Genomic DNA, 15,254 nt, shown 5'->3' on the forward strand with positions numbered 1-15,254 from the left:
ACTGCCTTGGCATTGCGTAACTTTTTTTCCCCCAGCTTCAGGAGACAAAAGATGAGCTCTGCCCCTTTTCTACTGGTTCTGATACACATACACACACACACACACACACACACACACACACACACACACACACACGCACACACACACACACACACACACACACACACACACACACACACACACACACACACACACACACACACACACACACACACACACACACACACACACACACACACACACTTTCACATTCTTCCTGCACTCCCTTACTGCCACAAACAGAAAGGGAGGGATTTGCTGTAGTGGAGAGAGAAAAACGTGAGGGAGGGGGGGAGTTGGTAGAACGGAAGGGTTGAGAGAGACAGCAAGAGAGAGAGGGGGGGGTAGCACATGTGTATGCGTTTGTGAGAGAGGGAGGCGAGGAAGCCGCCGCCATATGCCGAGTGGAGTCTACATGAGAAAACCATGGGAAGCTCACATCTCCTCAACAAAGGCATGCCTCTAGGTAAATGTGTGTACTTGTGTGTGGTAATGTTTGTGTGTGTGAGTGTATACGCTTCCCTTCCCCCCTCTGTTTTTCCTCCCCTTCATTCTCCCACACTACTACATTATCTTGTGTTGGCCTTGCAAGAATGTGTGTGCGCGTGTGTGTGCGCGTGTGTGTGTGCCTGTGTGCGTGTGTGTGTGTGGTGTTGGCAAGGACAGAAAACGAGGGCTAGCGATAATAAGCATGCATGCGCACACACACACACACACACACACACACACACACACACACACACACACACACACACACACACACACACACACACACACACACACAGGTGGCTTCGAAAGACTGTTCTAGAAAACAAAAAGGGTGATGAAGGTAGCGCCGGTAGCTGAGTGTAAAGGCCCAGCGTGTTATTGTGGGGACCACCGCGTACGCTCCCCCCATCGTCTCCCCTGGGGAGGCAGCGAGTCCAAGGTCATGGGATATGGCATCCATCACTTTCAGATCAGGAAGAAGCAATCGATAACTAAGGCATCAGGCTGCTCAGATTTGATTTTGTGAGAAATAGATGATCCAGAGCACAATCCTCTTAGCATTAGCTGCGGGACTTGAACCCCATACAGCTCACTTGAAACCCTAACTCAATACCCTAACCCTGATTTAAAATCCTGCCCAGACAGCAAAACAATGATTTGAAACACTAACCTTGTCTCTTGAAAGCCAAATCTGGAACGCTAGACCATGTTAACCTACTTGCTTACAAACACCAACCCTGGTTTGAAACCCTAACTTGAAACCCTGATTTGGAACCCTAAATGCAGTCTAAGACTTCTTCAATATAGTAACCCAGATTAACCAATTGTCAAAACCCTGATTTGAAACACTAACCTTGGTTTGAGACCCTAATTAATACTCACTTTTATTTTGACTACAAACCCTACTTCGAAATTGTCACCGTTACATTAAATCGTAATGCAGGCTCGAGACCCTGATTTTAGAAACCTGGCTCTTGTTAACCTACTTCCAAACACTGACCCAGGTTTGAAACAATAAATCAAAATACTAACTCTGGATCAACCACTTATTGAACCCACTCCAACCCTACCTTCAAACTTGCAACCCTTAACCTAGTTAAGTAGAAACATTAACAGATTAAAACCCCCACTTTGAAACTCTAATTCAGATTTTAAATCTTAATTTGAAACCCTAACCCAGCCTTGAAACCCCAATTTGAAACCCAAACAAATCTTAAACCCTATTTAGGAACATTAACCCATGTTTAATTTAGAACCCTAAACTTTGTTTGAAATCTTAAACGCCCAGACTTTAAATTCACTATTCAAACCCTAACCTCTCTTGAAACTTTCATTTAAAACCCTAGCTCTGGCACAAAATAGAAAACTTTAATTTAGCTTCATTCATAACCTGACTATGATACCAGAAACCAGGTATGAAATCCAAATTTGAAATCCGTAACCTTGACCGGAAACCCGTACCTATTTTGAAGACCACTAGATGGTCACCCTGATTATATTTGCCAAACTTCTGCGTGTTGTGAAGTGAGTTGAGTCATCTGCCACCATAAAGTATCTCAAGTGATGACAGACAAATAATTAGTTTTTAACATTAACCACAGAGAACTTGTGGTATTTTTTTTTCTTCAATAGGTTCAGACCTAGTTTGCAGGCCTTGAGTTTTGATACCTAGGCTTCTGCTGGTGGCCCAGTCATTCTGTCAGCGACGTTCTTTTGATTCTCCATTAAGTGTGTTTTACACCGCGTGAACACAGCACAGTTGATCATCAGATCAGGTTTCACATTGGAATCCAATGTCACCGATAAGTAGGCAACAGCAGGCTGAGGTTGTGCTGAGCTGGTGCTCAGCTGTCAGAAGACAACAAGAAGCGTTTTGTTGGTCATTACTTGAAAGCGGCGTGTAGGAAAGTCAGGTCATAATGGGACATAGTGATACCCCTGAGCATATATGACTTTCACTCATACGCAGCTCCTTTTTCATCAAACAGGTCAATTCACAGAATTTCAAAGCTGGCTTCAAATTAGGCTTTGAAATTCTACCCCAGAATTCTACCCCAACTTGTTGTGAAACCCTGATTCAAAACTCTGACCTCATTTTGCAACCTTACTTCGATACCCTTTGAACTCTAATCCTGGCTTGAAATTGAAAACCTAATTTAAATTTTTTTTGTTGGCATAAAACCCTAATCCTGTCAGGCTTGGAACTACTTTCATACCCTACTATAAAACCCCACTTTGAAACACTTACCCTGTAATTAGCCCAAACTTTGAAAAGCCCTTGAAACTCAGACTTGAAACTCTGACTTTAAATCCTAATGTGCAATTCTTAGCCGAGCTTTATACCCAAACTTGAAACTGTATCTGTGCCAATATAACCCTAACCTACTTTAATCCTATCTTGAAATTTTAATTGGAAAAAATTACAATTATACATCATGATCCAAAGATATCAATTATCTCCGGGCACTGCTCAGTACAATGTAGGGCTCGCCTTCTGGAAAAGACGTTGCTTAGTCAATGTTTTTGACAGTAAAACTAACCAAGGCAGTGATTCCACAACTGACGTCTCATCCGTTTCTCGCCGAAGGACATCAGACCTCAAGAATGTCATCACAAGAAAATCTCCATTTGGAATCTTCTCCCAACAAGTCTGATTCTTCTGAATATTTGAAAAATAGCGATTGTGAAATCACTGCTTTAACAATTTCCCATGATGTGAGCTAATTTAAACAGGAAAACTGAGCCGTCTAAACAGAGGAATTTCCACTTGTGCATCCTCCATCTGAAGGACATGAGAGATTTTAGACTCTCTGGGAACGAATCCAGTGGAAACAGGGTTGGGAGGGTTACTGTTAGTAACTGATCCAAGTACCATATTATTAATGCAACATGAATACTTCTGATTCTTTTTAAGGACTCGCGCTTTGTGGGGTATTGGGACTAGGCCAGGCCAGCCCTCAACTAGCAAAAATACATAGACAGATTCAACCAGTGTGCCACTGCTGGGGCACATCAGTGTAAGATTATTTGTGTGCTTGAGGAAATTATAAAATTTTACTGAATTGTCCCCAAAAAATAATTATATATGATGCAAAAATAGTGAGAGAAGTGACAGCAGCAACTCAGGAGAGATGCCTGCATTATTCTCACTCGCCTCTAAAAGCACCACGTAAAATTTAGATTATTCAGGAGAAAAATGACGATAAACATTTTAACAGTCTTAAAATATGAAGGGGCTGCTACAATAAAATAAATTGTGAGTTCTTTTACCACAATAAAGCTTGTTAGTTTGAATAAAGCAGTGTAAAAAGGGGTCAAATTGAAGTTGCCCTTCTCTTGCTTTTTCCTGCAGGAAATGTTTTTGTGTCTTGTCAAAGTAGTATCATGTTTTATACTTACATCACTTGACATCGGCTCACTTTTACTATTTCCGTTGTGTTCAAGGCATTAGGCCCCCAATCATGAATGGGCCTATGCACCCACGCCCCCTAGTGGCTCTGCTGGATGGGCGAGACTGCACAGTAGAGATGCCAGTCCTGAAAGATGTCGCCACTGTGGCCTTCTGCGATGCCCAGTCGACGCAGGAGATCCATGAGAAGGTGGGTCGTTACACAAGAAAAACTATGGCACACTGGGTTTTTTACATTAAAGACAAGACAAATTGTATTATGTGCATGTGCACATTTGTATGCTTGCTCTTGAGACATCATCGTTTATCATGCCATCCACAGTTTGACATTGACTGAGAGAATCAAGTCAAGTCAAGTCAAGTCAAGTTTATTTGTATAGCCCTAAATCACAAGCAGTCTCAAAGGGCTTCACATAGACAAAAATTGACAATTATTCTCAAAGCATCCCCTGATCTTAAGCTCCCAAAAGGGCAAGGAAAAACTCAAAACCCCTGCCCGGGGAAAATGAGAAACCTTGAGAAGGGACCACAGATGGAAGGATCCCCCTTTCAGGATCACCAGGTTGTAATGGATGCAGAGAGGGCACAAATAATACATAATATGAAAATCAAAAGTGGATGTCCAAGTCAGAGCGAAGGGCCGCCGGAGGAGCCCTCTACTATCCTGGCTGTGGAGGTTGAGCTGCAGTTCCCCCAACCTGAATTAGCCCACAAGAATCCAGATAGCCGCTGTCAGCTTGGGTGCCACCTAACCACCTCCCCGGCCGGGGAGGGGGGGGGGAGAGAAAACAAAACAAACTCCGGCCGAATCGGCCACTCCAAGTTAGTTAAAGGCCATGTCATAGAAATGTGTCTTTAAACGTGTCTTAAATGTTTCTACTGAGGTAGCAGTCCTAATATCCATTGGGAGGGCATTCCAAAGCTCTGGAGCCCGGATAGAAAATGCTCTAGACCCTGCAGACACTTTCTTGGCCCTCGGTGTCGCTAAAAGGGTAGCGTTTTGCGAACGAAGGTTACGAGACGGAACATAAGGAACATCAAGTGTTCTTTACTGAAGACAGATTCTTTAACAGTTCACATTTAGACCAATTAAAATCTGTAAAAACGTGTTCTTGCGTCTTGATAGAATCGTTCACCCAATTATATGTTGATTGGTGAAATTGGTGCCAGGCGCTGATTTAATCCCTAAGTTTTGGTGGGGCACTACTGACTGAGACCCTGTCACTGATAAGGAAGGGGAATACTATCTGATTGCGTTTAATCTGTTTCCATGGCGATATTCAGTAAGTGCAGCCAACCATTGCAGGCAGGTATATTCAAACACAGGATATTAAGAGGACGCAGACAACAAATCCAAACAAAGCCATTATCCATTCATAGAAATGCATTCATGTGCTCCATACAGACGGACCTGGAGTAATTCACGCATTCTGTGCGCACAGGTGCTGAATGAAGCCGTGGGAGCGTTGATGTATCACACCATCACTCTGATGAGAGAAGACCTGGAGAAGTTCAAAGCTCTCCGCATCATCGTGCGCATCGGTAGCGGCTATGACAACATTGACATCAAGTCTGCGGGCGAGCTTGGTGAGTGAGCCCTTGGCCCCTTTCATAATGCCTGTTTTCCAGCACCAACACAAAAACGGGCGGCAAGTTTTTGTCGTCTCAAGCAGCATCGGAATGATGCTGGGACAGGGGTCTGAAGTTTTGACACGCTTTCGTGGTCATTTATTGTGATTGTGGATTGTAATCATTGGAAAGCTCACCCTAAAATCGACAGTTCAAAACTGAGTTTCCCCAAAAAATCTGTGGACTGCAGAAACAGCCCAAATCCTGGCTCAAACACATACTCGATGTTTTCGATGGATGCAGATGTTTGGAAGAGTTTGTAAAGCTCACCCAAGATAAAATGAGGGAGGAGATCCATGTCTGTACCGCATTCTGTTCATAACAATCCATAGAGCAGCGAATCAACCAAAATCCCGTCTTGGACACGTCCGACAAACGTAGAAGGATGTAGGTAGTACTGTTGGAGCTCACCCCAACAAACATTGTGGGAGTCAAGTTCCAAAAATTCTCGAATATGCACCCCTACTCTTATCTATATGCTATGCTGATTAATATTAACGTTATGTTTATAGAATATGAATCACGGCTCACCTTTTTTCTGGATTTGGTCGCGTTTGCACGAGGCGACCTTGAGCACCATGATCTCATTTTCAGTCGACAGCAAGTGACCGTACGAGGTAGAATGGCGGCCCCCTGAGATAGATAAAACTGGTGGAGGTAGATTCATCCATCGCGGGCGTGCCGGAGCCTATCCCAGCCGTCATCGGGCAGTAGGCGGGGGACATCCTGAACCGGTTGCCAGCCAATCGCAGGGCACACAGAGACAAACAACCATACGCACTCGCACTCACACCTAGGGACAATTTGGAGTGCTCAATTGGCCTACCAAGCATGTGTTTGGGATGTGGGAGGAAACCGGAGTGCCCGGAGAAAACCCACGCGGGCCCGGGGAGAACATGCAAACTCCACACAGGGAGGGCCGGAGGTGGGAATCGAACCCACACCCTCCTAACTGTGAGGCGGACGTGCTACCCAGTGCGCCACCGAGCCGCCCTGGAGGTAGATTATTATTCATAATACCTTGCTTGGACTAGTGGTGGCACATTGAGCATATTTCTGTAAAGGACCAACGATAAGAATTTATTGAAAACCGAAACATTGAAATCCTGACTCGGGTATTTGCTGATTCATCGAAGGAATATGTGCGACATCGTTAGGAAACTCAACCCAACAAAGGTTGGGGTAGAAGTTAAATTAATTTCTGTATGATATTCCTTTAAAACGTTATTCATACCGATATTGCTTTTTGGACCTCTGAAATAACCCAAAGCTGGCTCAGGATGCCATGAAGCTGTTGCCAAAACGTTCTCATCCTCTATTCCAACAGGAATTGTTGTGTGTAACATGCCAGCCGCCTCGGTGGAGGAGACAGCTGACTCCACGCTGTGTCACATCCTCACCTTGTATCGGCGTACCACATGGCTCCATCAGGTTTGTGGCTTTTGACCTTAAGAAAACCCATAACGTCAAATTGTTCATCACATACCGCTACACGCTACGCCAGGCTCTCCGGGAGGGCACACGGGTCCAAAGCGTGGAGCAGATCCGAGAGGTTGCTTCAGGAGCAGCGAGGATCAGAGGGGAGACGTTGGGACTCATCGGACTAGGTCAGTCAAGGCGAAAAGCCAGACAATGTACAGCTGAAGCTCAATCTTACGCGCTTTGATTTGCAACTTTCTGTCTCACGGGGTTTGGTCATGGACCCCAATTTTTTTTTTCGTCGTATATACATTTTCAAGTAGTATTTTATATGGCCAATATAAAGACCGTACGAACCTGAATGACTAGGGCGTAAACCTTAGCGCTTGTGATTTAATTTCTGTGACTAATTTAAAGACATTTGAGAAGTAATTGGGCTGTTTGATCTTTATGACTGCTTTATTACAGTCTAACGGATAGCTAGGATTGTTTTTGATTCGGAAAGGGGGAGGTTCACGGAAGCACCTCATCCACAGTCACTCACAAGTCAAAGAGCGTGGCCAGACACACTAGTAAAATAAGTGGCCGCTTTAATCTCTCTTCCATCCATTCACATAACATCAATATGACTTACTTAATATGCCCGATATTGTCATCTGCGCATTGCTTCTCTTTTAATATAAATGTCAACAGACGTCCTTGTAGGGGGGAGCCTTATATTCATGAACGGCGAACGAACCCCTTAGCTGACGTAAATTAACGTGATAAAGGACCCCTTTGGCTGCCTAAAAACATGCCTTTCTAAAAAAACAAACAAGAGTTTCTATATAATGCGCTTTCGTGGTTAACGCGATTCCCAGATTCTGGACCCCAAAGTCAGCGTAAAATGAAGCTTTAGCTGTACTTTGACCCCCTGCTATTCACGGGGGACAGTTGCAAGTAGCAAAAATTTGAAAATTGACCCTTCCTCTCAAAAGGCATATCTATGTGTATAGATGCCACACAATGGCCGTAAACTTAAAACAAAATTAAATTTGAATGAAATTAGGCGCAATGGTGAAGTGCATCATGGGCCGTTGGTAGGGGCATCAGTGGAGAAGCAGACCCATAGTTTTAGTTCCACATTGAATGTGTACAAGCCAGGTGCATTCAATGAATGCCAAAAAATAGGGTATCTCAAACAGTAAAAAAATTGATTCAAGCTAACAATATAAAGGTCGCAACCAAGATAAAAATTACTATTTAATTCAGACTCAAGTGAAACCACCTACTCTACTAACTACTGCCTTGATATATCAAGTGTGTTAATGTGTGCGCATGTACATATGTGTGTGTAGGTCGAGTGGGCCAGGCTGTAGCCTTGCGAGCTAAGACGTTTGGCTTCAATGTCATTTTTTATGACCCCTATTTGGCGGACGGCGTGGAAAGATCCCTGGGCCTTCAAAGAGTCACCACGCTACAGGTACGTTTGATTTGGACAGATTTGCTCACATGAAGTGTTTCCACCCTCACTATTGAATATGTGTCCCATTGTAGGGTAATAGTCAATTTTATTATGCCGTACATATCCTTTCATATTGTATCGTAACTGGAGCAATTTGTTTTGTGGCAATGGGTATGATATAAATGTACTGAACACTATGGTGTGTATTCATAATTACTGCAGTGAATAGTGTGTTGGGTTTGGAAGGCGGTCACCAACCAATTATTATTATTATTACTGCTACTATTATTATTATTACATGCACACACACACGCACGCACACACAAACACACACACACACACACACACACACATATCTAATTAGCTTTATAACTTGCCGGGAGCCTTTGTAGTATCGGCTCACTTGTGAATATCTTCTAATAAAAATTAACATAATGGCTAGCACACCACAGAGTTGGCTGGAGGAGGTATTTACAGTCGTATGCAAAAGTTTGGGCACCCCTGATAATTTTCAAGATTTTCCTTTATAAATCATTGGTTGTTCAGATCAGCAATTTCAGATAAATATATCATCAAGCAGACAAAAAAAGTGACATTTGAGAAGTAATATGAAATTTATAGGATTTACAGAAAGTGTGCAGTCATTACCTAAACAAAAGTAGGCAGGCGCATACATTTGAATATAAACCTACGTGAACACAATTTTAAAAAATGCGTTTATTTGTACGTTTCAATGTATCAGAATCGAAGTGAATACCATTGTGCCATATAGTCTAGTAGTGCAAGTGGAGTGAATAGCATTGCGTTGCGTTGCATCAAATTGTGTCTCCATGTATTGTAGTTACTATGAACAGTATTGTGTCACATCGTGCTGTATTTTGTATCTTAATTAGAGTGAATACTATCGCATTTGAGTTTATGAATTTATGAATGTATGAGGTCCGTATCCCTAATCCCTTTGCGTTTTTTTTGATTGTGTTGTTTTGTTGTGTGTTATCCCAAACAGGATCTGCTCTTCCACTCCGACTGCGTGTCGCTGCACTGCAGCCTGAACGAACACAACCACCACCTCATCAACGACTTCACCATTAAGCAGGTGCTGAACCAGACCTTCCTCTGATTTCACTTTGATTTCAACAAACAATGTGAATGGAGGCATGTGTTCCAGATGCGTCAGGGAGCATTCCTGGTCAATACGGCAAGGGGGGGTCTGGTGGATGAGAAGGCCCTGGCCCAGGCCCTGAAGGACGGAAGAATACGTGGCGCTGCCCTGGATGTTCACGAGACGGAACCCTTCAGGTAATATCAACTCTGGTTGGTTGTCAAAGTTGAGTGTTCAATACGGTAACTGTTGGGAAGGTATTTACATTTTTGCGAGAATTTACAGTATAAAAAATCATGCAATATTTGTTGCATCAATTTACCTGCCTCCCCCTAAAATTGGTGCATGTAAATGGGAAAGTGTTTACATATTTGCGAGAATTTACATTATAAAATATCCTGCTATATTTGTTGCATTAATTTACCTGTCCCCCCCCCTATAATCGGTGTATGTGAATGTTGTTATTCCTTTTATGTCTCATTAATTTGTTTATTAATGAAAGAACGACTGACCTGGACTTCATCATTGGCATTAAAAATAAAACAGGCCCTTGAGCATAACATTTTTCATTTTTTGTTATTCCTTTTATGTCTCATTAATTTGTTTATTGTAAACAATGAAAGAAAATGAGTAAACTAAAACCTTACAAACAATGTAATGATTTTATTTATTTTCTTCAGTAATTGGTAGTTGTAAATAGTGAAATATTGAACATAAGAAAATGAAGGATTTTTAACATTTTTTAAAATGAATTTTAGTTGATTTTTGATTTATTTATTGTAAGATAAAAACTAATTATAAAATTACAGTGGACCTCTGCATACTCATGGGTTCCCATACTCAAAGATATTCACAATGGCTCGTTTACATACTTGTGAAAGAAAGAACGACTGACCTGGACTTCATCATTGGCATGAAAAAAATAAAACAGGCCCTTGAGCATAACATTTTTCATCCTGTCATTTCGCCCCTTTCACACTGTTTGTGTGTGTGCTTCCCCTTTGTAGTTTCAGTCAGGGTCCCCTGAAGGACGCCCCTAACCTGATCTGCACCCCTCATGCCGCCTGGTACAGCGAACAGGCCTCGCTAGAGATGCGGGAGGAGGCTGCCAGGGAGATCCGGAGAGCCATCACCGGTCGGGCCCACATTGATCACCAGCTTTACTTCCATAAATTCCATTCGAAAAATATTGTTTCTGTGTTCAGGTCGTATTCCGGACAGTCTTAAGAACTGCGTCAACAAGGAATTCCTGACTCAGAACAACCACTGGACGGCAGTGGAACCAGCCAACGTCCACCCAGAACTCAATGGAGCCTACAGGTAATGACACATCGTAGACTAGAGACATGGTCGTCATAGCAACAATATAGCTTTCGTCGTGCCACTTACACCTAACCTAATTTGAAATGCTCTTGAAACCCCAGCACTGGGTTGAAAATTGAAACCCCAATCCTACCCTGAAACCCAAATGGGAAACTGTATCCCAAATCCTAATCTGATTTGATAATCTAACCCTGTCTTGAAAGCTAAATTTGCAACCCCTAACACAGGTAGGCTCAAAAGCTTAATTTACAAACTGAAACTATTTTAACCCCTAATTTGAAACACTAGTCCCAGTTTGAAACCCTAATAAAGGTGTGAAATTTGAGAATTCTAACCCTGCCTTGAAAACCTACCTTGAAACTGGAGTTCTGCTTTCAAACGCGATTTTAAAAGTGAGACCTTAACACAGGCTTTAAACCCCAACTTGAAACCCTAATCCTGGCTTTAATCGTATTTTGAGAACCCTCCTCCAACTTGAGACCTTAACCCTAGTTTTGAAATCATAATTGCAAACACTTGCACATTTTAAACTCTTGCCCAATTTTGAAACGCTGATCTTATTCCTTGTTTGAAAATAACCAAAATAGGGTTCATAAATTCAAGTGGAGCACAAGCCTAATGCAAACTCCTCTCTCCCCGTACTAGGTACCCGCCAGGCATAGTGAGCATGACCAGTGGTGGCCTCCCGCCCCCCGTGGAGGGCATCGTGCCCAACACAGTGCCCGTCACACACCCCCTCCCACCTGCAGTCGCACACCCGCCACACACCCCGTCACCCGGACAGAACACAGTCAAGCCACCGGAGGGTGACAGAGAGCAGCATCCAAACGAGCAGCTGTAGTCTAAAAGCGCGGTGGGAAGACAAAGTCCAGTAAACAACTACTGATCCCAAAATTATGTACAGGCACCCGACTGCTCGTCCAAACTCCAAAGAAAGCCAAGAAGACAGCAGTGATGGTCAGCAGACGGAAACAAAGAGGTTGGATGCTCCATTTGTGCAAAGACTGAGGGAAAACTAATCTTTTTGACAGTCGCGTGTCCAAAATTTCACTTAGGTTGCTATTTTAACCACCCCCCCCGCCCCTCCTAGCCCCCATCATTCCTTGGGCATGGAAGTAAAAAAAAAAAAAAGCTGTTGGCTTTGAAATGAATGTAAGTTGTTCAAGCAGAACAGTGTTTTTCCAACCTTTTAAAAATCAAGGTGAATTAATTTACATGAGAAAAGTCTTACGGCACACCAAAGAAAGATGTCACAAAAATTAGATACTACAGTGGTACCTTGACTTAAGAGAGCCCCAATAAAGTTAGATTTTTTTTTTCTTTTTGCCTCGTGTTGCGAGCCAAACTTTGAGTTTTTGCCCCTCAAGTCAAGTGAAAAAAATTCAACGCTACAGCTGAGGTACGATAATGCTCTCGCATGTCAGGAAGGAGAGCCGCAGTCAGTGATGCGCTTTCACTTTTTACAGACTTAAACATAAAAATGGGTTCACTTGAACAGTTTGAAAATATAGAAATTCTCTTAAATATTATCTTTGGCCATTCAATTCCTTCAAACTTACAATTTTTTAATCGCTTTTTGCATCGTGTGCAAAGGTGTGTTTTAACAGTCAAACCGACCAGTTTGAAAGTCTACTTTAAAAATATATGCTATATTACAAAAAATTGGATTTCAAAGATTTTTGGCTTTATTTTTTCTGTTTCTTTTTAAAGAAGTTTTGAAATATGCGTAGTAGGTATGTGAGTGGACTATTTGTGGATTTCCTTAACGACATTTTAAATGTTTTTTCCCCTTAACATATTTTTATATTTATTTATATTTTATTATGAACTTTTCAAAATATTGCTTAGGGTTAATCTGATCCACCCCCAATGCATTTATAATAGCCTAACCCTATTCCCGAGCTGGTCGGCCCCTATCCCTAATTTAGAATCTGTTTGTTGATTTTAAGTACTATAAAGGTACAGTGGTATATTGACTTAGTTTTAATTTACGAGTTTTGAGAATTATGAGCCTTCACTTCATCGTTATATTTTTTCATGTTGTGAACCAAAAGTTGGGTTTTGCGTGAGCTTCTCATATGTTGTTGCTCCATTTAAGTGGAAAAAAAAGAAAAAATAATTAAGAAACTGAAAGGAGAGGCACGGTCCCCTATGTAATTTGAAACTTTAATTAAACTGCACAACAGACTTCACCCAGTGGGCCAGACCCCTTAAAAGCACATTAAAAGCACACATCTAACAAACATATACTATATTATGTACAGTAATTATACTTTATGAAACCAGTTTATTTCTTTAAATTCAATCTAGTGCTGTTTTAGGTCGGGTTTTTTTTGGGGGGGGGGGCTGGGCTGTAAAAATAGCATCGAAATTCATTTATATGGGGAAAAACTGATTTGCCATTCAAGTGAATGGAGATACTGTACAAGCTCAGCCAAGGAATAAACTTGAGAATGAAGGTACCACTGTACATCGTTTCCATTCACCCACAAATTCTTTGGACATATTTGGTTCAACAAAGATATTTTGGCATCTAATCGAAAAACGAAGAACTCAAGTCACTAATACATCATGATCAATGTTGTAAAATAAATCATTTGGGCCAGAATGAAATGGGGGTGGAGATGTGCAATTTCCTCAACTGATGATCTCTCATGGCATTTTTGGCACAGAGGTAGGGAATCACGGTTTTAAACTGGAGTGGAGGCCAGAAGATGCTGGAAACGAACTAGATACATCTGTGAGACAATTTTCCGAAACAAGCCACCCTGAAAAAGAGGCAGCTATTTTTTTGCACACCATCTCAGGATCTTTAGTTTCCGCAGTTGGTCTACTGTTGACTTCATTTCCTGCCGTTTAGTGCTTCTTTTTGTTGTTCTTTCTCTCTTTTCGTTGCAACTTGAATTGCTGAGGGTGTTTGCTGTAGTTTGTACAGAGCCTGCAATTTCTGAGATTGCACGTTTGTTGTATGCAGGTGGCGAAATATTGTGCTTGACATTGATTTTTTTTTAAACAATGTTGGGAAGATGCAAAATAATGCACTGAGATTCTGTACTGTAGCAGACTTAAATGTATAGCGTTAAACTTGTAAAGTAGTCCCCCCACCCCGCTATATTGCGTCCATCTATCGCAGCCTGGCTACAAAGCACATTTTTTGTGTGGACCGCATTCACCTGTCTACCGTGGAAATCCCCTCTGTATCGCAGTATACTGAAAAACTGTAATGCCCTCACATGTGGAAAAGTATAGGAGAACTATTCTCCGATGCACTTTTCAAAAAAACACAAATCCTGGTCACAAATCATACTTTGAAACCATAACACTTGTTTGAAAGTCCAATCAAGGCTTAAAACCCTAATTTGAAAGCCTAACTTGAAACCCTTACACATAGCCTAAAACCTTAGCATAAAATAATAAAGCTGGTTTAAAGCCTAATTTGAAGCCCTAACTCTGTCTTGAAACCATAATTTGGAACACCAACTTTTTTGGAAAACTAACCTTGGATTTAAACCCTGAAATGAAACTTGTTTTAAATTATACATTGGGCTTGAAATCATAATTGTGCTTTAAAATCGTACACCAGGTTTGACACCCTATTTTAAAACCCTAACACTGTTTTGAAACCCTAACCATGAATTGAAACCATAATTTGTAAGCCTAACGCTATTTTGAAACCCTAATTTCAAAGTCTAGCATTTGTTGGAATCCCTAATTTGGTTTTAAAACCCAAATTTAAAATCCTAACCGTGGTTTAAAACTCAAATTTGAAATCCTGAAACGCGTAAGAAACACAACAGTACACAGAATAACAGCATTCACTCTTGTAAAAAATGTGTTTTAACAGATATGTTCAATGTGTTGCAGGTGAAAAACTGTCTTTAATTTTTTTTGGGGGGTGGGCAGTTTGTCTATATTTAAAACTGGGTGAGTCTGAGATGTGTTCCCGGCAATAAGAGGGGGTTCACCATAAGATATATTTTTTGTGATCCAGAGCTTCCACTGTAAATACGACAGCTGTGAAGTTTTGCACAAGCTTTGCTTCCTTCAAAAAAAAAAATCAAAATCCCCCGCGACCTACATTGGTTCCTTACTTTGAATCATTTTTACAAAGCACTAGAGTGAATAGCACAACATTCCCTTTAACATTTCATGATGAGTCCTTACTAAGTGTACCATTTGGCCACCGCGGGGCTCTCCGTGTCCTTATATGTACATAATGTGGTGGTGTTTTTCTGCCTGCCTGTGTCAATGTGACTTGGTTTGTATCTGTGTCTAAAAAGCAGCGCTGCGAGTGGGAGCACTGGGTTCCTAAAGGTATCGTCACTGAGGGCGCAATCAACTGAAACGAGCTACGGTGCTCGGCTCATACGTTTGTTTTGGTCAAGCATTCAAATCCATAG

At 41.7% G+C, this 15,254-nt stretch overlaps 1 protein-coding gene across 1 annotated transcript; it reads left to right on the plus strand.

Annotated features, from left to right (window-relative positions):
- The first annotated feature begins 233 nt into the window (after positions 1-233).
- LOC119128820 (C-terminal-binding protein 1) lies at positions 234-13,860 on the plus strand. Its single transcript, XM_037261621.1, has 11 exons — positions 234-505; positions 3,973-4,127; positions 5,380-5,524; positions 6,894-6,997; positions 7,071-7,173; positions 8,323-8,447; positions 9,436-9,525; positions 9,598-9,728; positions 10,539-10,666; positions 10,737-10,851; positions 11,500-13,860. Exons 1-11 carry the CDS (start codon positions 466-468, stop codon positions 11,693-11,695), a joined length of 1,332 nt encoding a protein of 443 aa, XP_037117516.1. The 5' UTR covers positions 234-465; the 3' UTR covers positions 11,696-13,860.
- Positions 13,861-15,254: the final 1,394 nt, after the last annotated feature.

Source organism: Syngnathus acus, chromosome 10 (assembly GCF_901709675.1).
Source record: "Syngnathus acus chromosome 10, fSynAcu1.2, whole genome shotgun sequence".
Classification (NCBI taxonomy): Eukaryota; Metazoa; Chordata; class Actinopteri; order Syngnathiformes; family Syngnathidae; genus Syngnathus; species Syngnathus acus.

What these genes read in the sequence shown, in the direction of transcription:
- LOC119128820 (XM_037261621.1), top strand. Translation starts at nt 466, where the DNA reads ATGGGAAGCTCACATCTCCTCAACAAAGGCATGCCTCTAG. An exon ending in CACGAGACGGAACCCTTCAG is followed by an intron (nt 9,729 to 10,538) that starts GTAATATCAACT and finishes TCCCCTTTGTAG; the next exon opens with TTTCAGTCAGGGTCCCCTGA. An exon ending in GAACTCAATGGAGCCTACAG is followed by an intron (nt 10,852 to 11,499) that starts GTAATGACACAT and finishes TCCCCGTACTAG; the next exon opens with GTACCCGCCAGGCATAGTGA.